General features: G+C 43.4%; 1 protein-coding gene across 8 annotated transcripts in view; it reads right to left on the reverse strand.

Moving 5' to 3' along the window:
- fmnl2a (formin-like 2a) overlaps positions 1–27045 on the reverse strand; it is a 91049-nt gene extending 64004 nt beyond the window's left edge. For all 8 annotated transcript variants that reach the window (XR_016490558.1, XR_016490557.1, XM_036958905.2 and 5 more), the window contains exon 1: positions 26398–27045. Coding sequence is in view for 6 of the 8 variants with exons in the window: in XM_036958905.2 (XP_036814800.2) it covers positions 26398–26511 (114 nt within the window). In the remaining 2 variants the exon portion in view is untranslated. The remainder of the gene's footprint in view (positions 1–26397) is intronic.
- Positions 27046–27260: the final 215 nt, after the last annotated feature.

Raw genomic sequence — 27260 nt, forward strand, 5'->3', positions numbered from 1 at the left:
ACAGACTTGCCATCGTCAGTCCTGTATTGTTCTAAAGTACTAAACTGATATGAATTTCAGACAATTAGTTTAGTCTAATAAACTCAATAAGATGTTGGCACATTCAATGTAAGGCTGACCAAGCAGTGATGCCTGATCTTTACCAAGGAGCTTTCTGAAAAAGCTTTTGTCTCATGCAGTCAGCATGAACCTGAGAGGCATCCACCTCAGGCCCTGACCGCAGTGACATGATCGCCACACTGGAACATCGAGGCAGTCTGCTCAGGCCTAAGTGGTAGTACCCAGGGGTCTGCCTCTACTTTACCACATCAGATGGGCCAGACGCAGAAGTTTACTGCTGGGTAAACAGGCCCATGCTCCACAGAGCCTTGGGCTCTAAGACAGGGCCAGTCTGGGAGCCATAAAGACTCTACCTTCAAGGCTGCAAAAGGCACATCCCAGGGAGGGGGCATTCCTGACATGGTTCAAACTGTGGGTGGCTTCTCAAAGAGACATTGCTCACTCGTGGCCACAACCATTTGGGTTTCATTGGGAGAAAGTGAAGACACCTTGTGATTGTAGCAGGCTTGTTAACCCTTTGACACATACGAATGTGTCAAAGTGGTCCCTGCAGCGTAGCCTCAAATCGGTGTGATTAGAAAACTTGTTTAGAACGTCCAGTTACGATTGACGCAACAGTCACCGTTTGAGCTGGCCACTGTTTTTCCACAAACACGGTCTTTACAATGTTATGTCCTTAATGTGAACAGTTTATTTTTTGGGATGCAATGTTCAGACATTCACAGAAGTAATGACAGCATAACAAAATTATCATCCAAACTGGAAAATGTAAACTACATTAGTTGTAGTGCTAACTGAGGAAAGAGTGACCTAACTCTCCCTCACCAACTTCAAACATCTGCTATCTGAGCAGCTAACCGATCGCTGCAGCTGTACATAGTCTATTGGTAAATAGCCCACCCATTTTCACCTACCTCATCCCCATACTGTTTTTATTTATTTATTTTTCTGCTCTTTTGCACACCAATATCTCTACCTGTACATAACCATCTGATCATTTATCACTCCAGTGTTAATCTGCATAATTGTAATTATTTGCCTACCTTCTCATGCCTTTTGCACACAATGTATATATAGACTCCCCTTTTTTCTACTGTGTTATTGACTTGTTAATTGTTTACTCCATGTGTAACTCTGTGTTGTCTGTTCACACTGCTATGCCTTATCTTGGCCAGGTCGCAGTTGCAAATGAGAACTTGTTCTCAACTAGCCTACCTGGTTAAATAAAGGTGAAATAAAAAAATAAAATAAATAAAAATAAACATGGCACCTCCGACCACATTTTCAGATCAAGCATATATTGGCTTTAAGTCTAGGCCTCCGCAATGGATTAGTTCACTGAGATGGGCGCAAACATATATTTCTTACTGCTCGACTAAAACTATCTCGGTCGACAAACAATCTAACTCATTTGGGTAGGCCCTAGACCTAACACAAACAATAATATTTAGCTAACTCTAGGCTGACAGAAACCATAATAGGAATTAGCTAATAGCAATTACTATTCACAATTCATCAGATCACAGGTGACCTCACCATTCACTTCCATCATTCACTTCCAAAAATGTACTCGAAAGACAAGTGAACCATCTCTTCACCTCGTTTTGTTATAACATCTTTGGTCTGACAGACATTTACATGACAAGCAGAATGCATTGTATGATGTCAACAAACATGGCGCCACACATAGCTGGCAATTAGCTTAGCATTAGCTCAACATAATCAGTCCAACCTTCCCAAAAGTATTTTACACACATCAAATATGTCCATTTCAATCTATGCAAGATTTGTCACCAGTACTTTAAAACATGAATAAAACAGTAAATACATTATGCTCCATACGGTGTGCTTAGTAGAAACGACAACACGATATACAGAAACTATAATGATAACGTAATAAGGCACTTACTTCGAGATGAACGCACGCATGTACAAAGTTATTATTATTAGTGAAAGCAATGCATACGCCAGCAAGAAAATGTGCCAGGGAGGAAAAAGTTTGTGCTTGGGTTCTCGTCAAAGAGAGAACTTTTGTCTGGCTCATTACTGCCTCAAACGTACATTTCCTGCAACAGTGAAATGGGCTACTTCTATATGAATGAATGAGGAGGCTGAACACAGCTCAATTGTGTTGAAACATAGCCTAATTGAAACATAGCCTATAGATAATTAGCAGGAAGCGTGCCTTGGTTTGAGGGCAGCGTGGGTTAACTGTCCTGTTGCCTAACAATCACATTTTGGAACAGTGAGTACATTCTGACATCAAGCGCATAAAAACCAAAGATGCTGGGGCGACAGAGATATTTGCAGCTAGTACGGGAAAAGGTTGAAAGTACAATATAGCCATTTCTATTGTTTGTACAGATGAACGTGGTACCTTCAGACATTTGGAAATTGCTCCCAAGGATGAACCAGACTTGTCTACAATTTTTTTTCTGCGGTCTTGGCAGATTTCTTTTGATTTTTCCATGATGTCAAGCAAAAAAAAGGCACTGAGTTTGAAGGTAGGCCTTAAAATACATCCACAGGTACACCTCCAATTGACTCAAATGATGTCAATTAGCCTATCAGAAGCTTCTAAAGCCATGACATCATTTTCTGGAATTTTCCAAGCTGTTTGAAGGCACAGTCAACTTAGTGTATGTAAACTTCTGACCCACTGGAATTGTGATACAGTGAATTACAAGTGAAATAATCTGTCTGTAAACAATTGTTGGAAAAATTACTTGGCTGACATTTTAGGTGGTCTTTTCAAACAGCTCTTACACTAAAAAGGGCATTATCTTAATTTTCACAGTATTACTTCAACCTCATGGTGTGGAAATATATATAAATCACATTAAAGTCTAGTTTCTGACTGCACTGTGGCTTTAAGAGTGTAATTTACAGGGGAAATTGGTCATTTCATTACGTCAGTCACCTGGACACAATTTTAGCCTGAAACTTTGTCCTAAACTTAAAATAATGAGATGGGTAAAGAACAAGCCTTTACTCAGCACGTATAGTCTATAATCTAGTAAAAAAAAATATCACTTCAGATTTAGACACAAATCAGTTTCTTATTTAATAATCTGTGAAGGTGGCAAGTCTACATTATTTAGCCTAGTTTCGTCAGACCAGTTGTGACACCCCTCTAAGGGGGTCTGGTTCTACTGTAGCCTTATGTTCTGACATGAAAACTGCTAAATAGTTCCCCTTTTGGGCACAAACCTAAAACATGCTGCTGACTTTCTTTTTTGTTCGCTGATGTTTAAAACACTTAAGTCAGCGTAGTCAGTTTTTTTGTGGAGTTCAGATGAATACCACCCCCCCCCCCCCCCCCCCAGCACATACAGTACAGTAGCAGATGGTAGCCTCGCCACCTTATTGGCCCACTTGTTTTCAAAGCTGGTTAGGCTCTGCGTCTTGGCAGCACTGCTAACATTTCTGACAGTGCCAGGGCACCCAGTTCAGACAAAGGGAAATGGATTACAGATAAAATACCCAGGACCCATTAACCCTGTAATACTGCCACAGTGATCAGGCCAACATCTGAGACATGAAACTCTTCTACAGAGAACTCTGAGGAATTCTCTGAACAGAGAGCAGTAAGGAACTCAGACCCACCTCTCTCCGTAGGGAGATCATTGACGCTCTCTGAACTACAGGTTCCCACTGGAAAAATACGCGCCTGTATCATACACATCTATAGGTGTTGGTTTGATCGACTTCAAATCACACGACAACTTGGGACTTTGAAAACAGAATTTCAAAGCATATTTATCTGAGAACTTCAGTATGATACAAAAAAAACGGTTTGGAGAAGGCTTAGGCTTACAGGACACACTTCTTTTTTTACGTACACTGTGTGTACAAAACATTAAGAACACCTTCCTAATATTTGCCCTCAGCATGGACTCTACAAGGTGTAGAAAGCGTTCCACAGGGATGCTGGCCCATGTTGACCCCAATGCTTCCCAACGTTGTGTCAAATTAGCTGGATGTCCTTTGGGTGGTGAACCATTCTTGATACACAGAGGAAATTGTTTAGCGTGAAAAACCCAGCAGCGTTGCAGTTCTTGACACAAACTGGTGCACCAGGCACCTACTACCAAACCTCATTCACGGGCACTTAAATAATTTGTCTTGCCCATTCACTCTCTGAATGGCACACATACAGTGCCTTGCAAAAGTATTCATCCCCCTTGCCGTTCTTTCCTATTTTGTTGCATTTTTATTTGGATGTCATGTAATAGACATACACAATAGTCCAAATTGGTGAAGTGAAATTCAAAAAATAACTTATTTCAAAAAATGCAAATGGAAAAGTGGTGCCTGCATATGTATTCACCCCCTTTGCTATGAAGCCCCTAAATAAGATCTGGTGCAACCAATTACCTTCAGAAGTCACATAATTAGTTAAATATAGTCCACCTGTGTGCAATCTAAGTGTATATGCAATCTCAGTATATATACACCTGTTCTGAAAGGCACCAGAGTCTGCAACACCATTAACCTGTCTGGGAACGGGGTTCCGTTCCGCTAGCGGAACCCCTCGCCAACAGCCAGTGAAATTGCAGGGCGCCAAATTCAAACAACAAATCTCATAATTCAAATTTCTCAAACATACAAGTATTAGACACCATTTTAAAGATAAACTTCTCGATAATCCAACCAGTGTCCGATTTCAAAAAGGATTTTCGGCGAAAGCACAACATATCATTATGTTAGGGCAGCACCTTTTCACAGAAAGCATACAGCCATTTTCCAACCAAAGAGAGGAGTCACAAAAAGCAGAAATAGAGATAAAATTAATCACTAACCAGAAAAAATAAATAAAAAGAATCACTCATCAGATGACACTCCCGGGACAACATGTTACACAATACATGTATGTTTTGTTCGATCAAGTTCATATTTATATCCAAAAACCTCAGTTTACATTGGGCTTTGCTATAATCCGCCATGTTGTGTAATCAACAGAAATCAGAAATAGCATTATAAATATTCACTTACCTTTGATGATCTTCATCAGAATACACTCCCAGGAATCGCAGTTCCACAATAAATGTTTGTTTTGTTCGATAAAGTTAATAATTTATGTCCAAATACCTCCTTTTAACGAGTCTTCAATATTCCCAGGTAAGAAGTTTTAGGTTGTAGTCATTATGGGAATTATAGGACTATTTCCCTCTATACCATTTGTATTTCATTAACATTTCACTATTGGATGTTCTTATAGGCACTTTAGTATTGCCAGTGTAACAGTATAGCTTCCGTCCCTCTCCTCGCTCCTCCCTGGGCTCGAACCAGAATCACAACGACAACAGCCACCCTCGAGGCAGCGTTACCCATGCAGAGCAAGGGGAACAACCACTCCAAGTCTCAGAGCGAATGACGTTTGAAACGCTATTAGCGCGCACCCCGCTAACTAGCTAGCCATTTCACTTCGGTTACACCAGCCTCATCTCGGGAGTTGATAGTCTTGAAGTCATAAACAGCGCAATGCTTGATGCACAACGAAGAGCTGCTGTTATAAAAAACAATCAATCATAATCACTAGTTAAACTAGTAATATCATCAACCATGTGTAGTTATCTAGTGTGTAATCTGACTGAGTATATAATCTGACTGAGCGGTGGTAGGCAGCAGCAGGCTCGTAAGCATTCATTCAAACATTCATTCAAGCATTCATTCAATAATTAATTTGCTTGAATGAATGCTTGAATGAATGTTTGAATGAATGCTTACGAGCCTGCTGCTGCCTACCACCGCTCAGTCAGATGCTTGTATGCTCAGTCAGATTATATGCAACGCAGGACACGCTAGATAAACTAGTAATATCATCAACCATGTGTAGTTACCTAGTGATTATGATTGATTGTTTTTTATAAGATAAGTTTAATGCTAGCTAGCAACTTACCTTGGTTTACTGCATTCGCGTAACAGGCAGTCTCCTCGCGGAGTGCAACGAGAGGCAGGTGGTTATAGCGTTGGACTAGTTAACTGTAGGTTGCAAGATTGGATCCCCCGAGCTGACAAGGTGAAAATCTGTCTTTCTGCCCCTGAACGAGGCAGTTAACCCACCATTCATAGGCCGTCATTGAAAATAAGAATGTGTTCTTAACTGACTTGCCTAGTTAAATAAAGATTAAATAAAGGTGTAAAAAAATAATAATAATAAAATCAGCCAAATCGGTGTCCAAAAATACCGATTTCCGATTGTTATGAAAACTTGAAATCGGCCCTAATTAAATCGGCCATTCCGATTAATCGGTCGACCTCTAAAACAAATCCAAACGTGCGTGCAAGTCCAGTCGAAAGGTCGGACGAGAAGTCAAAAAAGTTATATTACAGGTCGTATAAACATGTCAAACGAAGTATAGAATCAATCTTTAGGATGTTTTTATCATAAATCTTCAATAATGTTCCAACCGGAGAATTCCTTTTGTCTGTAGAAAAGCAATGAAAAGAGAAAAACTTTCACATGAACGCGCGTCACGAGCTCATGGCACTCTGACAGACACCTGGCTCAAACAGCCCTTATGAGCCCCCACTTCACAGTAGAAGCATCAAACAAGGTTCTAAGGACTGTTGACATCTAGTGGAAGCCTTAAGGAAGTGCAATATGACCCCACAGACACTGTATATTGGAATGGCAATGAGTTGAAAAACTACAAACCTCAAATTTCCCACTTCCTGGTTGGATTTTTCTTAGGTTTTCGCCTGCCATATGAGTTCTGTTATACTCACAGACATCATTCAAACAGTTTTAGAAACTTCAGAGTGTTTTCTATCCAATACTAATAATATGAATATATTAGCATCTGGGACTGAGTAGCAGGCTGTTTACTCTGGGCACGCTTTTCATCCAAAAGTGAAAAGGCTGCCCCCTAGCCCAAACAAGTTAAGCAAAGGGGCATCACCAAACAAGTGGCACCATGAAAACCAAGGAGCTCTCCAAACAGGTCAGGGACAAAGTTGTGGAGAAGTACAGATCAGGGTTGGGTTCTAAAAAAAATATCAGAAACTTTGAACATCCCACAGAGCACCATTAAACCCATTATTTAAAAAATGGAAAGAATATGGCAACACAACAAACCTGCCAAGAAAGGGACCAAAACTCACGGACCAGGCAAGGAGGGCATTAATCAGAGAGGCAACAAAGAGACAAAAGATAACCTTGAAGGAGCTACAAAGCTCCACAGCGAAGATTGGAGTATCTGTCCATAAGACCCCTTTAAGCTGTACACTCCACAGAGCTGAGCTTTACGGAAGAGTGGACAGAAAAACGTTATTGCTTGAAAAAAAAAAAGCAAACACATTTGGTGTTTGCCAAAAGGCAAGTGGGAGACTTCCCAAACATATGGAAGAAGGTACTCTGGTCAGATTAGACTAAAATTGAGCTTTTTGGACATCGAGGAAAACGCTATGTCTGACGCAAACCCAACACCTCTCATCACCCTGAGAACACCATCCCCATAATGAAGCATGGTAGTGGCAGCCTCATGCTGTGGGGATGTTTTTCATCAGCGATTGGGAAACTGAAATTGAAGGAATGATGGATGGCGCTAAATACAGGTAGATTCTGTTTTCCAAAGATTTGAGACTGGGATGGAGGTTCACCTTCCAGCAGGACAATGACCCTAAGCATACTGCTAAAGCAACACTTGAGTGGTTTAAGGGGAAACATTTACATGTCTTGGAATGGCCTAGTCAAAGTCAATCCAATTGAGAATCTGTGGTATGACTTAAAGACTGCTGTACACCAGGAAACCCATCCAACTTGAAGGAGCTGGAGCAGTTTTGCCTTGAAGAATGGGCAAAAATCCCAGTGGCTAGATGTGCCAAGCTTATAGAGACACCCCAAGAGACTTGCAGCTGTAATTGCTGCAAAAGGTGGCTCTACAAAGTATTGACTTGGGGGGGGGGGGGATTGTTATGCAAGTCTTCTGTTTTTTTATCTTATTTCTTGTTTGTGTCACAATAAAAAATATTTCACATCTTCAAATTATACAACCCCCCCCCCCCCCCCCCCCAAATCCATTTGAATTCCAGGTTGTAATGCAACAAAATAAGAAAAAGGCCAAGAGGGTGAATACTTTCGCAAGCCACTGTACACAATCCATGTCTCAATTGTCTCAAGGCTTGAAAATCCTTCTTTAACCTGTCCCCCCCCCCCTCATCTACACTGATTGAAGGGGATTTAACAAGTGATATCAATAAGGGATCATAGCTTTCACCTGGTCAGTCTTTGTCATGGAAAGAGCAATAAAGAGTTTATATTTTGTACACTCAGCCAACTAAAATGTGATGTTGACAGGATGTTGACGTCAGGTCTTTGCCCAATGCGTGTGTATGATGTGCGAGGCCCAGGGGGAGAGGCTGGTTTTCAGCCCAAAAAACCTGTAACAGCAGATTGCTGTATTGTTTTGAGCCTAAGGAGCTGTCTCTGAGGCCTATATCAAACCATGACATGAGAGTACATTCAAATGCACAAGGCAGGACCTCACATTTTCACTGCAGATGTTGCTTCTGGCAAGAGCTTACCCTACAAAACCCTCCTTTTACTCAGACATCTTCAAAAGGCAACAAATGTCTCGAGAGAACTCCAGCTGATTGTTGCGCATCAGTCAGTACTGGTGGGGGGGGGGGGGGGGGGGGTTCCTTCTGCAGAGCTTTCTGCAAAAGCCTTACTATTTCAGCTTCAGTAGATCCGAGATCTAATAACTATGATAGACACAATGGCCTTGCACTCACAATGGAGTAGGCTTGCATTAGGAAAGGAGTAGGCTAGATACAGTCTGGCTGTAGGGTAAAAAGCCCATGGACTTCATTTACTGTAACCTGATTTATTTTTTTAACTCTAACTGACTTTCACTCAAAGCAGCGGTATAGAAAATTAAGGAAATATTTGTTTAAATGGTCTGAGACTATTTGAAGGAGCCAGTCACCGTTCTCTGTGCTGTCAGACGTAAACACCTTTGATAGCGCATAAGTCCTTGAAATCAAAAGGGGCAACACAAGATAACAATGCCTCTGGTGCCCGGGACACAGATTCTAATTAATGACTGACCTCAGTGTAAAACATTCTCTCCTGTTTTGTAGGAGCATGAAGCATGGTTTGCTTTAATCATAAAGTTGAACTTCAAATAAAACAGCTCGAACATAAAACAATTCAAAATGACAAAAACAGAAAAACACCCAGACTTAAGATAGTCTAAACAGTGTCTAATTTTGTGCTGTTTCAAACAGCTGTCACCTTGGGCTGTTCAAAGAACCACTCCGTAAGGCAGTTCACTCCAGAGGCTGAGTGCCAACAGTGACTCTTCTCTCCTATTGTTGTGGGACTGTTGTAGGGCTGCTGCGTTGGGCCATACTGAGGACTGGCTGTAACTGGCTGTGCTCAACATAAAGGAGCCAAGCTGGACCATGTCTAACTTGCCTCACCCTACACCTGCTCATTACGGTAGGGTAGAACAACAGCTAAGAAATGACCAATACAAAAAAACTGCATGGATGGTAGTGAAGCAACATACAGCGCATTCGGAAAGTATTCAAACCACTATCGGTTTCCACATTTTGTTACTTACAGCCTTATTCTAAAATGTTTTAAATTGTTTATTTTCCTTAACAATCTACACACAATACCCCATAATGACAAAGCAAAAACAGTTGTTTAAAAATGAAACTGAAATGTCACATTTACATAGGTATTCAGACCCTTTGCACAGTACTTTGCTGAAGCACCTTTGGTAGCAATTACAGCCTCGAGTCTTCTTGGGTATGACACTACAAGCTTGGCACACCTGTATTTGGGGAGTTTCTCCCATTTTTCTCTGCAGATCCTCTCAAGTTCTGTCAGGTTGGATGGAGAGCGTCGCTTCACAGCTATTTCAGGTCTCTCCAGAGATGTTTGATCGAGTTCAAGTCCGGGCTCTGGCTGGGCCACTCAAGGACATTCATAGACTTGTGCCGAAGCCACTCCTGCGTTGTTTTGGCTGTGTGCTTAGGATCGTTGTTGTTAGGAGCTGTGTTTAAGGTTGTTGTCCTGTTGGAAGGTGAACCTTCGCCCCAGTCTGAGGTCCTGAGTGCTCTGGAGCAGGTTTTCATCAAGGATCTCTCTGTACTTTGCGCCATTCATCTATCCCTCGATACTGACTAGTCTCCCAGTCCATGAAAAACATCCCTACAGCTAGATGCTACCACCACCATGCTTCACCGTAGGGATGGTGCCAGGTTTCCTCCAGACGTGACGCTTAACATTCAGGCCAAAGAGTTCAATCTTGGTTTCATCAGACTAAATAATCGTATTTCTCATCGTCAGAGTCCTTTGTCCTTTACACGGAACCCAAACCGGCTGTGCGTGTGCTCTATCGTGCATACATTTATTTTGTCCCCCTACACCAAACGCGATCACGACACACAGGTTAAAATATCAAAACAAACTCTGAACCAATTACATTCATTTGGGGACAGGTCAAAAAGCATTAAACATTTATGGCAATTTAGCTAGTTAGCTTGCACTTGCTAGCTAATTTGTCCTATTTAGCTAGCTTGCACTTGCTAGTTAATTTGTCCTGGGATATAAACATTGAGTTGTTATTTTACCTGAAATGCACAAGGTCCTCTACTCCGACAATTAATCCACACATAAAACGGTCAACCGAATCCTTTCTAGTCATCTCTCCTCCTTCCAGGCTTTTTCACCTTTAAACTTATATGGTGATTGGCATCTAAACTTTCATAGTATTACCATGACAACCGGAAACACAGTTCGTCTTTCCATCACCCACGTGGGTATAACCAATGAGGAGATGGCACGTGAGTACCTGCTTCTATAAACCAATGAGGAGATGAGAGAGAGGCAGGACTTGCAGCGCGATCTGCGTCAGAAATAGAAAGGAGTTCTATTTTAGCCCTTGGCAACGCAGACACTCGTTGAAGCGCGCAAGCAGTGTGGCTGCACTAATTGAATAACAGATTTCTACATTTATTTTTCAACGGGAGCAATGTAGTCAGGGTATTAGGTGCCTTTTGGCAAACTTCAAGCAGGCTGTGCCTTTTACTGAGGAGTGGCTTCTGTCTGGCCACTCTACCATAAAGGCCTAAATGGTGGAGTGCTGCAGAGGTTCTCCCATATCCACACAGGAACTCTGGAGCTTTTTGCAAACATTTCTAAAAAACCTGTTTCTCTTCATCATGATGGGGTATTGTCTGTAGATTGATGAGGAAAAACATTAATCAATTTCAGAATAAGGCTGTAACATAAAATGTGGAAAAAATGAATGCGTAGTGAAAGTTGTAAGCTATGTTTGTGTCATGATGAATGCTCAATGACATCCTGGCATTGTGCAGATCTGTTCCATTTTTAACAGGGTTAGACGAGGCTATATATATGCACTTAAACTTGTGTACTACCGACTGAAGGATGCCAAGCCGGAATCCTGTTAAAATAGCTCTGTAATCATACTAGCGCATAGCCTAGCCTTCTGTTCAGTACAGACCTCATGTCAAAAAACAACCTGGCAGTACTGGTTAGGCCTAGAAGTTGTATGAGTGATTAGAAGAAGGTATAACTGATTGAATTGACATCCATTTCAACTCCTTTCAATAGGCCTAGGCTACATGTTTTCTAACTTGGCCCATGTCACTCATGCCTAGCTACACAGTAACCCTCTGACATCCCTATCAACCCACACGACTGCTTTGTGGAAAATTTGCTCTCGCGAGCACGACTGAAGAACTTACAATCATGCCTGACAAGGCCATTGAAAACAGTGTCTCGCTGGAAGACCTGCTTTTCACAGGTGATAACACTGAGGGTCGGATTCATTCCTTCAATTCGGTACTGCACTTCACCGAGCCCAGAACCGGGCAGAGCTAGGCCAAGCAGGTGTTGTACCGCGATTCCTTCCTCCAGGGAACAGTAGTTATAGTCATAATGTTACGTTCCCTTTCAGCAGGTACTCTCAGTACAACACTCCATTAAGGGGAACTACAATCCAGCCCAAAGCCGACACCAACGGATACCAAATTAAACGGCCCATGGCAGACCACCAACCCGCAAGATGCGGAAGTCTTGGTTTTGCGCAAACTGCCCACTGCCTAATGACCCTCTCCTGTCCCAACTGTAAGCACACTGTGGGCCACACCGAGAGCAGTGACATCAAGTGATAAAACCTCACAAAAGTGTATGGCGATGCCCAACTCGCCTTCGCACAAATATCCCCTACAGTCAACCCTTTAAACCAGAGATGTCAAACATAAGGTATAAATATATTCATTTTTGTTTCGATTTTCCTCAGGGGAAAAAATATCTTAATCGACATTGAAATGACAAACTAAATCAAAACTGTGTAGAAATGATAACGAGCCTATATTTATAGTCTCTTCACTCTGTCCAGCTTGCTAGCAGTCATCGAAATGAAAGCTAGACAGTCAGAGGGCATTTAAAATTCTAAAAGCAATGGATAGAGGACTATTTTAACCCAATGGCGAGCGAAAATAATACATTTTAAGTGCAGCCCTCCGGACCTCGGTGAAAACGAAAGGTGTCCGTCCGGTGGTGCAAAATGAGTTTGACACCCCTTAGTTTGACACCCCTGAGTTTGACACCCCAATGTCCAAGACGCCGCCAGACCTCTGGTGGAATGGGCGAGTACAACGTTAGGTAACCTCTGCCCCTTGCGGTCATATTCCAGGGAGATAGCCTTCACAATCCAGTGGCAGAGGCGCTGCTTAGAGAGCACTCTACCAGGAGCCGGATTAGCAAAATAGACAAAATGCTGGTAGCCCAACTGGAAATCCTGGGCCTGCTCACTGTACGTGCGTAAAGCTCGTACTAGACACAAGGCATGCGACCTCTGTTGATCCTCAGATGCAAACTGAGGCGGTGAAAAGGGGAATAGCTCAAATGCTAATGACCTGTATGATATAGCCAGACTTTCGGGGCGAAGGACGCATTAAGGATGCAACGTCACCTGAGTACAGGAAGGGTGTATGGATAATGCGTGGAGATCACCCACACAGTTAGCCGAAGCCAGAAGCAGGAAGTTTATTAGGATAGGATTTACAAATCCACCAACTCCAAGGGCTCAAACGGGGCCTCACATGGAGCCTCCAAAACCCAAGTGGGCGCAACTGGTTTGGAAACCGGTCTAGACTAGAGGGCGAGTCCCCCCTCGTGACTCCTTCAACACCCCCATGACATGCTGATAGAGCAGCCATTGCCACCTTTAAAGTGGAGAATGAACGACCCTGCTCTAAAAGCTCCTGTAGAAACTTAAAATGTCTACCATTTGAACTTTAAAAAGGAATAAGTCATTTGCCACCCAGTGTGCCTGAGACAGTAAAGCCCTGCGCAACCGGCGTGGCGAACCATGGTTTACTGGACCATCAGGGAGTCACAAGACAAGCCCTCCAGACGCACACCTCCAGAGTGGACTGTACCAGTCCCCCCAGGAGGAAATTAGTAAATTAGTTTTTGTGGCCACTGGTGTGCGCCAGCGCCTCCGTTCCCAACAGAGTGCTCGAGTCCCCATCGCGAAGAACCGACAACAATGTTTGTTTTCTCGCGATGCAATAAGGTAAACCGTTGGTCTTGGAGAACACATCCCATGCCTGGGAGCCCAGGGATGTAAGCCACCCCTCCCAAAGGAGAGGGCCTCCCTAGATATGGAGCGTGCTCTGCGCAACTGTCACTCCCCCATATGACCCGGGATGCAGGATGAAACCCTGCACCCTGGAAGCAAAAGGTCTCACCACAGAGCCAGTTGACATGAAGGGGATACCTGAAGCACTTGGTTAAGTAATAAGCTGCCTCCAGGTCACTGACTATCTGCCAGTGCGGGAACGCACACATTTTAGAAAAAGACCCAGGGGGGAAAAAAACGCTACCATGGAGATTATTATACCCAACAGATCAGGTACAGGCGACAACACACTTTCTAACCTAGCTGGAAAAGGGACAGACAGTAAAAGCTGTAAAATCACATAAAAAACTGATTAAACAACATCTCACAGCACAACGCGGACTGTGAAGAGCCACACCCACACACACGCACTCTACACACACATTGTAATGTTGTGGTATTGAGGATTTTATATTGTACATTTGTAAGTTACACTGAGTGTACAAAACATTAGGAATACCTTCCTAATATGGAGTTGCACCCCCTTTTGCCCTAAGAACAGCCTCAAATGGTTGTGCATGGACTATAATGTGTCAAAAGCATTCCACAGGGATGCTGGCCCATGTTGACTGCAATGCTTCCCACAGTTGTGTCAAGTTGCCTGTATGTCCTTTGGGTGGTGGACCAGTCTTGATACACACAGGAAACTGTGAAAAAGCGTGAAAAAAAAAAGTGTGTCAAAAACCCAGCAGCGTTGCAGTTCTTGACTCAAACCGGTGCACCTGGCACCTACTTACATACCCCATTCAAAGGCACTTAAATGTTTTACCTGTCCCATTCCCCCTCTGAATGGCACACATACACAATCCATGTCTCAATTGTCTCAAGGCTTAATAACCCTTCTTAAACCTGTCTCCTCCCCTTCAACTACACTGATTTAACAGGTGACATCAATAAGGGATCATAGTTTTCACCTGGATTCACCTGGTCAGTCTTTGTCATGGGAAAGAGCAGGTAGTCCTAATGTTTGTACACCAACTGTATAATGTAATAATGTCTTATATATTGTTTATTTATGATGTAGTATGTTGTTGTGATGTCATTGTTTTAATCCTGTTTGGACCCCAGGAAGAGTAGCTGCTGCCTTGGTAGCAGCTAACGGGGATCCTAATCAATACTAAGGTGCGATACATCATCAAATCTAATTCCAACCCAGAAATGAAATGTGCTGAGACAAAAGACCAACAGCTCTTTTTGGGGTCTACTATGAACCTCGGAGAGTGTGTGGGACACCAGCATGTGTTCAGCACTGCTTGCTCCCTCGACTCGCTGCCACCGTTACCACACTCCCTGCGCGCCCGAGGCAACAAGTTCCTGCCCCTGTGGAGCGAGCCAACGCCAGGAGAGAGACCCTCCTTGTCGTCGGAGCCTGGGTCCGTAGGCATAAAGGGAATACCTGAAGCACTCGATTTAGGTGGTGAGATGCGTCCTGGCGACTGGCTAACACCCAGCGCAGGAACGCATGTGCTAGAAATAAACCCCGGGGAAAACTAGAACTAAATGTGGTGAGACGGAGGAAGACCGAGCATCGTGAGGTCATACCTCAAAGACTATGTGTGGGAAACAGCAAGGTTAAACTCAGCATTCCTTGTTCCGTCCACAACTCTGCAATCGCCATTAGATCGCCTATGAAGTCCATAACCTGCATCACCAGACCCCATAGGGACATGCCTGGCTTGACGATGAAATCCCAGACGAAAACCCAGTAAAAAATATATATATTTGGGAAGGGTGACACCTTATGGGCAGAAAGCGAGTTATCCCTTCTACATATCCAAGGTGACAAAATGTCTGGATATAGAGGGTAGAAATCCCACATCCAGTAAATGTGGAGGAGGAGCTAAGATGGAGTGTCGCCTTGTTAAGACAGAGAGGAAAAGGCGAAGCGAGAGGTTTCACTCCATGGGCTTATTTCCTGCCTTTGGGACAACAACTCCCATTGTTAGGGCAGAGACATGAGCATCTCGTCATTATATAGAGATCTCTGTTCAACATCCAAAATCGGAAGGCTCTTTCCATTTCCCCTGAAAACCGGAACATCCATTTTTGGGGACCTGGCAGAGGCTAGCTTCCAGCATACATTGTGCTCACGTGAGATTGTATAGCCTGCATAGAACCTGGGCACCTTTCTGGGTACCTGGGGCTCCTGCAACGGCTGTATCTAGTTTAGCCATAACCAAATGGGGCCGCTGTTGTTTTAAATGGTGGGGAACAATAGTGACTCAGACCTGTGCCACAAGCCCCTCGCTCCGGGGGTTACCCAAGATACAGTAGATTTCCGGGGGCTGCATCCTCACAAGAGGTGCGCACACATGCCCCGCTTCCTCCACTCCCTACAACTCCAAAAATTGGATATAGGGGTGGGGTTGCCATAACACTGGGAGAAAGCTAGTAGTTTCATTTTCTGGTAGTTATGTATACTAGCCGACATTGGCCATGAGGATTTTGTCTAAGCTAAGCTAGTAGCCAGCTAGCTGGCGTTCGCCCAGTGGATTAGTAGCCAAGCCTGAGCTAGTGGAGCCTTCCTCCGATATTGAAAATCTCTGACCGTAGCACTGTGAGGTGGGACCTGTCAGTTTAGAATAACCAAGCAACTGAACGCTACGCACACTAAAGAAGAGAACTACACCAGCATTTCCACCGTTGGGAAGGCAGGAATAGCTAGTAGCACGTTTTGCAGCATTTCGCTATAGCCTAGTCTAAAAAATCTCGTAAGACTGAACCCTTAGTCAACCAATACTGAAAAGGGATGCAAGCGGTGAGAGTAGTCTCCTGCAACCGGTGACAATACACAAAAGACCAGGTTGAGCAAGGGCAGCATCCGCATGCATCAAGCTGAGGCAAAAACAAGACATCTGATTTGACCAAAGCCCCAGCTCCCATCCCCGCCTCCCGCAACTCAGCATCAGCCGAGGTACAGGCATCCGGGAGAGGAAAGTCACTACCAGAAACTCAAAGCTTCCTCAAGAAGGCTACACATTTATAGCTGCATGACTGGGGACATGGTCACAAACCCATGCCTGGAAGTCAGTCTTCGTCGTGTCAGTCACATTTTTTGCCATCTAACTCATTTCTATAGCCAGGCTAAGCAACTCGAAGAATACTATACTGAACAAAAATATAAACGCAATATGCAACAATTTCAATGATTTTACTGAGTTACAGTTCATATAAGGAAATCAGTCAATGGAAATAAATTCATTAGGCCCTAATCTAAGGATGTCACATGACTGGGCAGGGGCGCACTGGGGAGCCAGGCCCAGCCAATCAAAATGAGTTTTTCCCCACAAAAGGGCTTTATTACAGACAGAAATCCTCAGTTCCATCAGCTGTCCAGGTGGCTGGTCTCAGACGATCCCGCAGGTGAAGAAGCCAGATGTGGAGGTCCTGGGCTGGCATGGTTACACGTGGTTAACCGTTGTGAGGCCAGTTGGATGTACTACCAAATTCTCTAAAATGACGTTGAAGGTGGTTTAAAGTAGAGAAATTAACATTCAATTCCCTAGCAACAGCTCTGGTGAACATTCCAAGTCAGCATGTCAATTGCACGTTCCCTCAAAACATCTGTGGCATTGTGTTGTGTGACAAAACTGCACATTTTAGAGTGGCCTTTTATTGCCCCTGGCACAAGGTTCACCTGTACAATCATGCTGATTAATCAGCTTATTGATATGCCACACCTGTCAGCAAAGGAGAAATACTCACTAACAGTTGCGTTTATATTTTTGTTCAGTATAATTGGTTTGTAGGAGGGAAAAAACAAAAACAAAATACAAACTCTAGCACACAAGTTTGACAGTCTCGATTTCCAATGTTTGTTTCAAGATAGCAGAGTGAATCGTTCTACTCAGCTCGATGTGAAGACCTGAAGAATAAGAAATTAATCCGAGCCTCAGTGTTATCACCTGTGGAAGGCAGGGCTTCCAGCGAGGCTTGAGTTTCATTGGCCTTGTCAGGCGTGATCGTACGTTCTTCAGTCGAGCTTGCGAGAGTGCGACTCCCTATTGTGAGGTGTTGTACCGAAAGTGCAGACTGAAAGAGAACCCAAACGTTTTCGACCTGACACTCCTTGCACACAGCCAAAGGCTGGTTCCCACACAACCAGCCGATTCTATGCCAGCAGAGGGAGCGAGGCCGAAGCCTTCAAGCTCTGCTGCCTGCCTGCAGTGTATGCTTTAAAAAGCCCATCGCACACCACAGCAGCCTAAGACTTGTGATGGGTTGGACTGGCCAATGTGGTGCTAGCTGGATCACTAAGCCTACTACTTCTCTCCATTAACAGTTTTGTGTTCCTCTGCGCGACGGCTAATTAGTCTGGGAGCATCCTGGAGTTCTGACACCACGTCGACTGTTTGCCTCTCAATGAATCCCCTGAACGACCCAGCAGAAGCAGCCCAGGTCAGAAGCATCCCCAGACTAAGCGCTATGGGACGGAGCTGGCCTCTGGACCTGAGGAAGGGACGGCCACTAGCCTAGCTGCCTGCCATTCTAGCGTTAGTGCCAGGCTCTGCGGCACAGAGAAGAGCCATTTATTTGACTCTTTTAATGAAGAGTCAGCATGAAAAATGCAAAGAATGCTGGCTATTAATGTATTTATTCTTTACCACTGTTTGCATTTCTTTTCTCAAAAGATATAGGCCTACTGAGTGGGCAAGGAGAAAGGTACGTTAAAATGGCAAATATACTCTAACCAGAGCAAGCTGACAATTTTTCAAACTGTGGCCCGTTTACCAAAACGTTAAAAATAAATGTACAGTATCTCAGGGTAAAATAACAAGAAAAGTTCATGGTCCTTTGGCTTCCTTTAAACAAAGCAGTTTATATACACAGTAATCTTCGCTATTGAGAAGTCCAGCTACGACAAAAGCTAAACCCTCAGCCCCCATATGGTATTCAAGCAAGTCCCAATAACTGCCTCAAACTTCTCTGCCTCCCTCACAAGCCTGTGTATACAGCAAAGCCTAAATTAAGATCCATCACTGTTTTAACATGGTGAACAGCGAGATTAACAAAATGATGTTACCAAACTTTGCATCTGCACAGTTATTCTTCCAGTAAATGTGTTTTTGTAAAATGTTCCGTGTAAATTGTTAAAAGTAGTGAATAGAATTTTAAGTGAAAAATGGGGTCCTTTACTGTGGAATTGCCCTTTCGAAAAACAGGAAAACACCTCTAGTCTAGTGCAACCCATCTCTTTGATTATTTCCCATGTTGAAACAGCCAACGCTAATGTCATGGGTGCTATGGAAACCACACGAGAGCTTACAGACATGCTCCTGAGCAAAAGAGACGACTAGCCTAAATGCCAAACTCACTTAGACCGACTGTTTTCCACCTCTGTGTTCGATGAAAAATGGAAACGTCCACATTTCTGATGAAAACAGAGCCTTAGTGTGTAATGAGCTGTCTTCATCATGCTTACCAAAAAACAGAGGGGCTTAGACAGTGATCAATGGAGGGACGTTCAGTATGACAGTTTACTACACAACGCAATAAACTACAGAAATGTACGCAACTACAGCAAGGGGACATTGCAGAGTGTTGAGGCCTACAGTTAAGAACAAATGAAAGCAGCGCAATTGAAGTTGAAGTCACCCATGCAAGAACATCGGGCTGTAATTTTATGAAGTAGTTAACGCAACTGTTGACTCATTTTCATATTCGCTTGGTTTGTCCTATTGGGTTCAAAGGCCTTGTGTTTGACACCTGCACTAGCCTATTATCTACATTATGACTGACTTGTGATCTTTGCCCATGCTAGTTTGATTGTATTGAGATTTATTTTTGTATTTCTTTAACCTTTATTTAACTAGGCAAGTCAGTTTAAGAACAAATTCTTATTTACAATGACGGCCTACCCTTCATTGTAAAATAAGCATGACAGCTAGAATACATTGAGTATGATTAAAACTGAGCGTTTGTAAAAAATAAAAAAAAATTGTCATAGGCCTTAATGCACACGAAAATAAATATTTTTTTACTGCGACAAAGTCTTACCTACAAAGAACGAGTTAGGCTACCTGGTAAAAACAGCCCTTCGAGCAAAAAAGTGTTAATGGAAATGAAATGACAGTCCTGCTACTTAATCAAATCTACATAGAAGATAATGGAAGTAGGGCTGGCACAATTATTGTATAATTAACCATTAATTATGGACAATAACCGTGAAAACGTTATTTTGCTTCATAATCGTCTTAATACATTCCTTTAAGAAGAAGGGAATTTCAACTTTATATTCAATTACATATACACTACATTACCAAAGATATGTGGACACCTGCTTGTCGAACATCCCATTCCATAATCATGGGCATTAATATGGAGTTGGTCCCCTCTTTGCTGCACTAACAGCCTCAGCTCTTCTGGGAAGGCTTTCCACTAAATGTTGGAACATTGCTGCAGGGACGTGCTTCCATTCAGCCACAAGAGCATTGGTGAGGTTGGGCACTGATGTTGAGCGATTAGGCCTGGCTCACAGCCGGTGTTCCAATTCTTCCCAAATGTGTTCAATGGGGTTGAGTTTAGGGCTCTGTGCAGGCCAGTCAAGTTCTTCCACACTGATCTCGAAAAACCATTTCTGTATTAACCTCGCTTTGTGCACGGGGGACATTGTCATGTAGAAACAGGAAAGGGCCTTCCCCAAACTGTTGCCACAAAGTTGGAAGCACAGAATGGTCTAGAAAGTCACTGTATGCTGTACCGTTAAGATTTCCCTTCACTGGAACTAAGGGGCCTTGCCCAAACCATGAAAAACAGCCCCAGATCATTATTCCTCCTCCACCAAACTTTACAGTTGGCATTATGCATTCGGGGAGGTAGCGTTCTCCTGGCATCCGCCAAACACAGATTAATCCGTTGGAATGCCAGATGATGACGCGTGGTTCATCACTCCAGTGAAAGCATTTCCACTGCTACAGAGTCTAATGGCGGCAAGTTTTACACCACTCCAGCCGACACTTGGCATTGCGCATGATGATTTTAGGCTTGTGTACGGCACCTCAGCCATGGAAACCCATTTCATGAAGCTCCCGCGAACAATTATTGTGCTATCTTTTGCTTCTAGAGGCAGTTTGGAACTCGGTAGTGTGTTGCAACCGAGGACAGACTATTCAGCACTTGGTGGTCACATTCTATGAACTTGTGTGGCCTACCACTCCGCGGCTGAGCCATTGTTGCTCCTAGACGTTTCCACTTCATAATAACAGCACTTACAGTTGACCGGGGCAGCTCTAGTAGAGCAGAAATTTGAAGAACTGACTTGTTGGAAAGGTGGCATCCTATGACGGTGCCACGTTGAAAGTCACTGTGCGCTTCAGTAAGGCCATTCTACAGACAATGTTTGTCTACGGAGATCGCATGGCTGTGTGCTCGATTTTATACACCTGTCAGCAAAGGGTGTGGCTGAAATAGCTGAATCCACTAATTTGAAGGTGTCCACATACTTTGTATATATAGCGTAGTTTACACAATAGAAGTTGTCATTTCTTTTCTTTTTCTTTTCTTTTTTTACATGAAGTGGGAAATGTTAGTAGTCATTTTAAGAGGAGAACGGCACAGTAAAGAGAAGCTTCATTTCCAAAAGTTATAAACGGTTAAAACCATACTTGTTTTAGACAGGGGTATCACCAAAGCTGTGTTGTATTAATTTGGTATGTTGCAGCTAATATTGAAAGATGCATTATGATGCACTACAATTTTTTTTTAAATAATTACAAAAAAAATAAACAATTATGACAAAAACGGGGCCATTTATCGTTACCAAAAATGGCATAATCGTAACAGCCCTAAAAGGAAGTTCACATTATACTATCTTCTCTCCATGGTCAAGGTCGCATTTGAAAAACGTTGCCTTATCTTGGCAGAGGCCTTACATTCAAATGATGTCTAGTTTAAATATCAGCCATAGCTCTAGGGATTATTTGAGTCCCCTACAGCAGCTGTATCAATGGAAGCCAATTTGCTTTGTAAGGGGAAACGGATAGGCTTAGTAGAATCAGCCTGGAGCAAACGAAGACTTCTCCAGGCAAAGGCTACCTGAAAACGCACTAACTCTGTTCTCAATGTCTATTCTTATGATTACAGTACAAGTGCATATAAAGTCCACTATTCCACCTGCGTAATAACAACCAAATTCCCCTACTATGTAATTACAAAGCAATTAGTCTATTTATAAGCCTACGTAACAACATGTTACAATGTTGTTACTATGGTAATTACAGTGTTACTACACAGTCAATTGTGACCTCAAACAGAATAAACCTGTAATGAGGTGCATCACATAGCCTAAAAAAAAGCACAGCTGTCTGCTGATCATGGACATGTTGTTTTGGGTTGAACATTACAGGGTCTGTGGAGAAGTCAATGCTTTCATTTAGTCAAATCCCTCCCAACCTTGTTAAATCCACCTGGTTTCTTAATGTAGGAGCTGGCGGGGCCTTCGCAGCAGTGGTCCCCTTTTGCAGTCAAAAAGCAACATGACCTAGAAAATGTAACATTAACCTATTCAAAACAGTTCTGTAGGAATGAGGTTTGGGCACTAGGCCTAATACATAATCACAGCATATTGGCTTTATGCGTGGCTTGCCAATATTGTTCTTCTCACATTTCAAAACTCGAGCTTTGATGACAAAATAGATCAGTTCGTGTAGCACTTGCGAGGCACAGCTGAGCATAAATTGAAATTATTCGCTTTTTTGTTTTACTGAACTGATCTTACCTGCATCTGATGGTCATGGTAATTTCAAGACAACTAGGAACTCAGAAAATTAATGAATTCCGAGTTGGATGACCGTTTCTTTCCGAGTTCCCAGTAGTCTTGAACGCACTGAAGTCGGAAGTCAGAGATTTCCGAGTTCCCAGTTGTTTTGAACAGAAAATTAGTCGGAGTGGAGGGAGGAAGCAGCATAGGATCCACCTCTCACGGTCCCTGCCCTCTCCTTTTCTACGGTGAGACTTTCCAGAGAAGGGACACAGTCTTCCACCTGATGGCGAAACTCAAGTCGTGCTGCATATGCCTCATGCACAAATTCATGTTGTCCTATGACACCAACGTGAGAATGCTATTCATTTACTACAGCTCAGCGTTCAACACCATAGTTGCCCACAAAGCTCATCTCTAAGCTAAGGATCCTGAGACTAAACACCTCCCTCTGCAACTGGATCCTGGACTTCCTGATGGCCCGCCCAAAGGTGGTGAGGGTAGGTAGCAACACATCTGCCACGCTGATCCTCAACACTGGAGCCACTCAGGGGTGCGTGCTCAGTCCCCTCCTGTACTCCTTGTTCACCCACGACTGCATGGCCAGGCACGACTCCCAACACCATCAGACGACACAACAGTGGTAGGCCTGATCACCCGACAACGCCTATAGGGAGGTCAGAGACCTGGCGGGTGGTGCCAGAATAACAACCTATGCCTCAACGTAACCAAGACTAAGAGATCATTGTGGACTACAGAAAAGGAGGACCGAGCTTGAGAGCTTCAAGTTCCTTGGTGTCCACATCACCAACAAACTAGAATGGTCCAAACACACCAAGAAAGTCGTGAAGAGGGCACGACAAAGCCTATTCCCCTCAGGAAACTGAAAAGATTTGGCATGTGTCCTCAGATCTTCAAAAGGTTCTACAGCTGCAGCATCGAGAGGTTGACAGTGCTGAATAAAAACTTCAACATAAACTCACTCATAAAACCAGAATCTCTTTGCTGTATTCTTTGACAGTCTCTCTCTGGTCATGGTTTTAAAAGTTATGAAATGTCAAGTAGGCTAGTATAAAATGTTGCTGTGGCCAGGGTCGTGGAAGCTGTAGGCGCGGTGATTTGAGCTATCCGATTGGACAGCGCAGTAGGCACACTTCATTTGGCCACAGCTCTCCCAGTTCGCCAGGTAGGCAGAGTTTTTCTCTGAATCAAGTGCACCTACCGCCAACAGTGCAAAAAAGAAAGAAAAAGAGAGCACTAACCAGTAGCATTGGTTTTTCTACAGAAATGTTTGGTGATCGGCTAGGAATGCCCTGAAGATCAACCATGGTGACCACTGCTCTAGATCCCTAAGGATCAGACTAAGAGGGAGCTCTTATGTAAACATGTTGTAATTAAAATCACCTCTACGGCTAAAAAGAACCATTTGGACAAGGAACTTTTAAGGCAAAAGCTATTTAAAATTCTCTAAATATAGGACTAATATACCCGGACAATATAGCATCGCAGTTTGAAAGGGATATTTCCTCAAATAATTTCATTACATACAGGCCATCCTGTTTATTATAGAAATAGACTGTTTTACATAGGCCCAATCTATGGAGATTGGAATGATTTTTTGAGTTGGCAAAGAAAGAAATGAGCAGCCATATCATCCAACCCGTGATACCATCAGCCTGCTGCACATACTTATCAACCAGTGAGTGTATGTATGGTGGTATTGATCAATGATAGTCGTGCTGCATATGCCCAATACATCTTTGCAATCACTAGCCTTGCAGGTTAAAGTGACACACCAGGTTACCAGATTCACACGCTCACCGAGGCATAGGGGGAGCCACCAGCCAACGGGCATGGCTGACATGCAACAGGGTTTAAATCGCATTAAATATAGCTACGTGCTGTGATTAAGACGCTAAACTCGCCTAATGTCGCACGGTTCGCTTCCTGCCAAGAGTAAAGACATCCTACTGGCAGAGGGAGGGAGTTTTGCTGACATGCCAACCATGCTGAAGAACATTCTAGCTGGAACTCCCTCAATGTCACATCCATCCCTCTTCAGTGAGCGTCAGTCCCAGCACTGATTACTCCTGGTGCCACCAGACCCACTCTGTTGTTTAAGCCAGTGCATATGTAGCATTTACTAATAGGATCCATTTCCAATGTGACTCATTAGGCCATCAATGACCTACACCTTTACGGAGGGAAAATAAATATGGGTAATGAGCATGCTGGGAAAAGCTAACAGACCATTAACTGTTACTATGAACTTAATGATGCGGCATCCTCAGAGTAGCGCCTTAAGGCAGTTAAATTCCGTTCCTCTGTCCTACTTTGTTCGGCCTGTTAAGTTTGAAAAGTAGGTATTCGAGCCAGGCAGATCATGAGAAGCAGCCAGGTGATCCTAAAAGCAGACGGGATTAGGCAGTGTGCGTCAACCCTGTCTCTGTCCCAAATGACACCCTTTTCCATATAAAGTCCACTACCTATGGGCTCTGGTCAAGCAAATACAGTGCCATTTGGGATGCGACTGATCTCTAGACAGAAGTCTGCTCCCTGCCTCCCTCTCCTCCAACACAGAATGGGATTCATCTGGCCAGGACACGCAGCAATTACGCCCCAACTATAACACTGTGACAAGCATTAGTTACTCCCACGGGAAAAAAAAAAACTTGCTCCATTAGGTAATAACAGGCAAAATGGCTTGGGCCAGCACAGTCAGCAAACAGAGTAACAGACTATACCCCAAGGCAGAGAAAAGGGGGAAACACAGAATGAAACAGGTAACAGTTATTTCCTCTTTTAACCATTCCTTCTGACAAGTACAGTTGCAGGATCGCTGAAGTCACATGGCACTGCATGACCTTCTTAGTAGGTCTGTGTTAGACTAAGTGTGTTGCAGGCGCCCAGGTCCCACAACAGAGCCGCCTACCCTCAGTTGAGTGGAGTATTAGGTCTGACTACAATAACGTCTGACCCACATTTACACAACCTCACAAAACCGGGCCTTACAGTCATGAGCCCCCCCCCCCCATAGCACAGAAATGCACAATTGTCATCGCATTTGAACACAGAATAGTTGAACAGGTTGTCGTGCATGCTATGTAATGCAAAACATAGGATGATGATGATTTAAGGCCATGATTTAGGATACTGAAACATTGAGAAGGTGTATTAGTCATGTAGGCTGTATCTTATCTTTTAAAAAAAAGACAGAACATGGGGATGATTTCAATAAAGTAGCTAACTTGCTCATTTTGTCTTGACAGCTGTGCAGGTGGTTCTTTGAGTAAACACAGGTTGGCCACACATCACATTTACAGAAGCATGCTGTGTAGGTAAATAGCCTAGGTGTATACAGGCTGAACAAACATTCTCTGACTAAACACAACGAATGTCACACACAGAAAGGCATTTTCGAATTTGCCAGACTACCGTTTGGTCCATGTATGGGGCAAACAGCTAACTACTCAAATGTCTGAGGTTATATTGACATGCTGATCGTATAAGGGAGCAAACTTGCCGAGGTCAGTTGCCTTCACTGGCTACCTGTATAACTTCACCCGTTAAAATAAAGGAAATGTCTAAACTGCTAAGACTCTTTGAATGTTGACCATGTAGTTCTCTACATAACAACTACATGTGATTGTCTGTTGCAGTCGGATCCATGTAAAAACATGTCAAGAAAGAAAAACAAAACAATGACTGCCATACTTATCAGCTAGCGTTAACACTAACCTAACATGGCATGCGTAAAAAGACTAAACAAAAAAACACAAACTTGTATGTTTGTGAAATGCCCCCTCGAAGTCGAACTCAATCAACACAAAAGATGAACGAGCTCGAGTTGGGAGAATGCTGCGCTAGTTACTGTTAGCGGTTGTGCGGTGCCAAGCGCAAATGAGGCATGGCGCAAGACAAAGAATGGGAAACTCAGTGTTCGATAAGAAAGTACAGTGAACATACCAAAACGATTGCGAATCTCTCCTCCAATTCACCTGGCTCCGGCATCGGCAGTTTCAAAGGCATGTTGTGTCCCCTGAAATCAGTTTGTTGGTCCATACTCCCTGCGTTCCCCATGTTTCTGATTTATTTGAGCTGGATCACAACTACCGTCCACACCTTCCTCCTCGACTTCAGAAATCACAGAAAGTCTACGACCCCCCCAAAAAATAAATATATATATATCTGCACGGTTGCTTGTTGTTTGCTAATTTTCCCGTTTTATCCCAGCCTCACCGCTTCTTTGAAACACACGTGAGGAAATGTGCACATGGTTCCAATGAGTCGAGTCCTCGTGAAGCATTATGGAATATGGGACTTGCTGGAAACTTGACTCGGAGCAACAACCGCGCAATCTCTAGAACCAAAGATAACTCCTATCCATATCTTGCACAATTTCTGCTCCACTCCCAGTTAGATGTAATGACGATGTGCATGATTCAGGTTTAGCAATCCCCGTATGTGTAGCTAGCTAAATCTCCCCATTGATGACTAACTAATACAGTTGAGTCCTGTCGACTCTACACGCCGCATTCACAATCACATCTCTACACGTTGGAGTAACGAGCTCTTTCAGACAAGCCTACTACTTGGGCGTGCCATAAGCCGCACAATGTTTTGTATGATTGCATGCTGGTATATGCAGTCTACTCATGGTGTATAACACGTGCATAACAACCTTATTTACTTAGTCCACAACCTTTATTACAATCGTAGTCCAGTATTTAAATCCCATATCCCAAAGAATTAGGAAAGGCCTAATTAGAAGTCCTCCTTTAGAACCATTATTCAGTGCACTCAGAAAGTATTCAGACCCCTTGACTTTT

The sequence above is a fragment of the Oncorhynchus mykiss genome, chromosome 22 (genome assembly GCF_057628025.1).
Source record: "Oncorhynchus mykiss isolate SJ-2025 chromosome 22, ASM5762802v1, whole genome shotgun sequence".
In the NCBI taxonomy this organism is placed as follows: domain Eukaryota; kingdom Metazoa; phylum Chordata; class Actinopteri; order Salmoniformes; family Salmonidae; genus Oncorhynchus; species Oncorhynchus mykiss.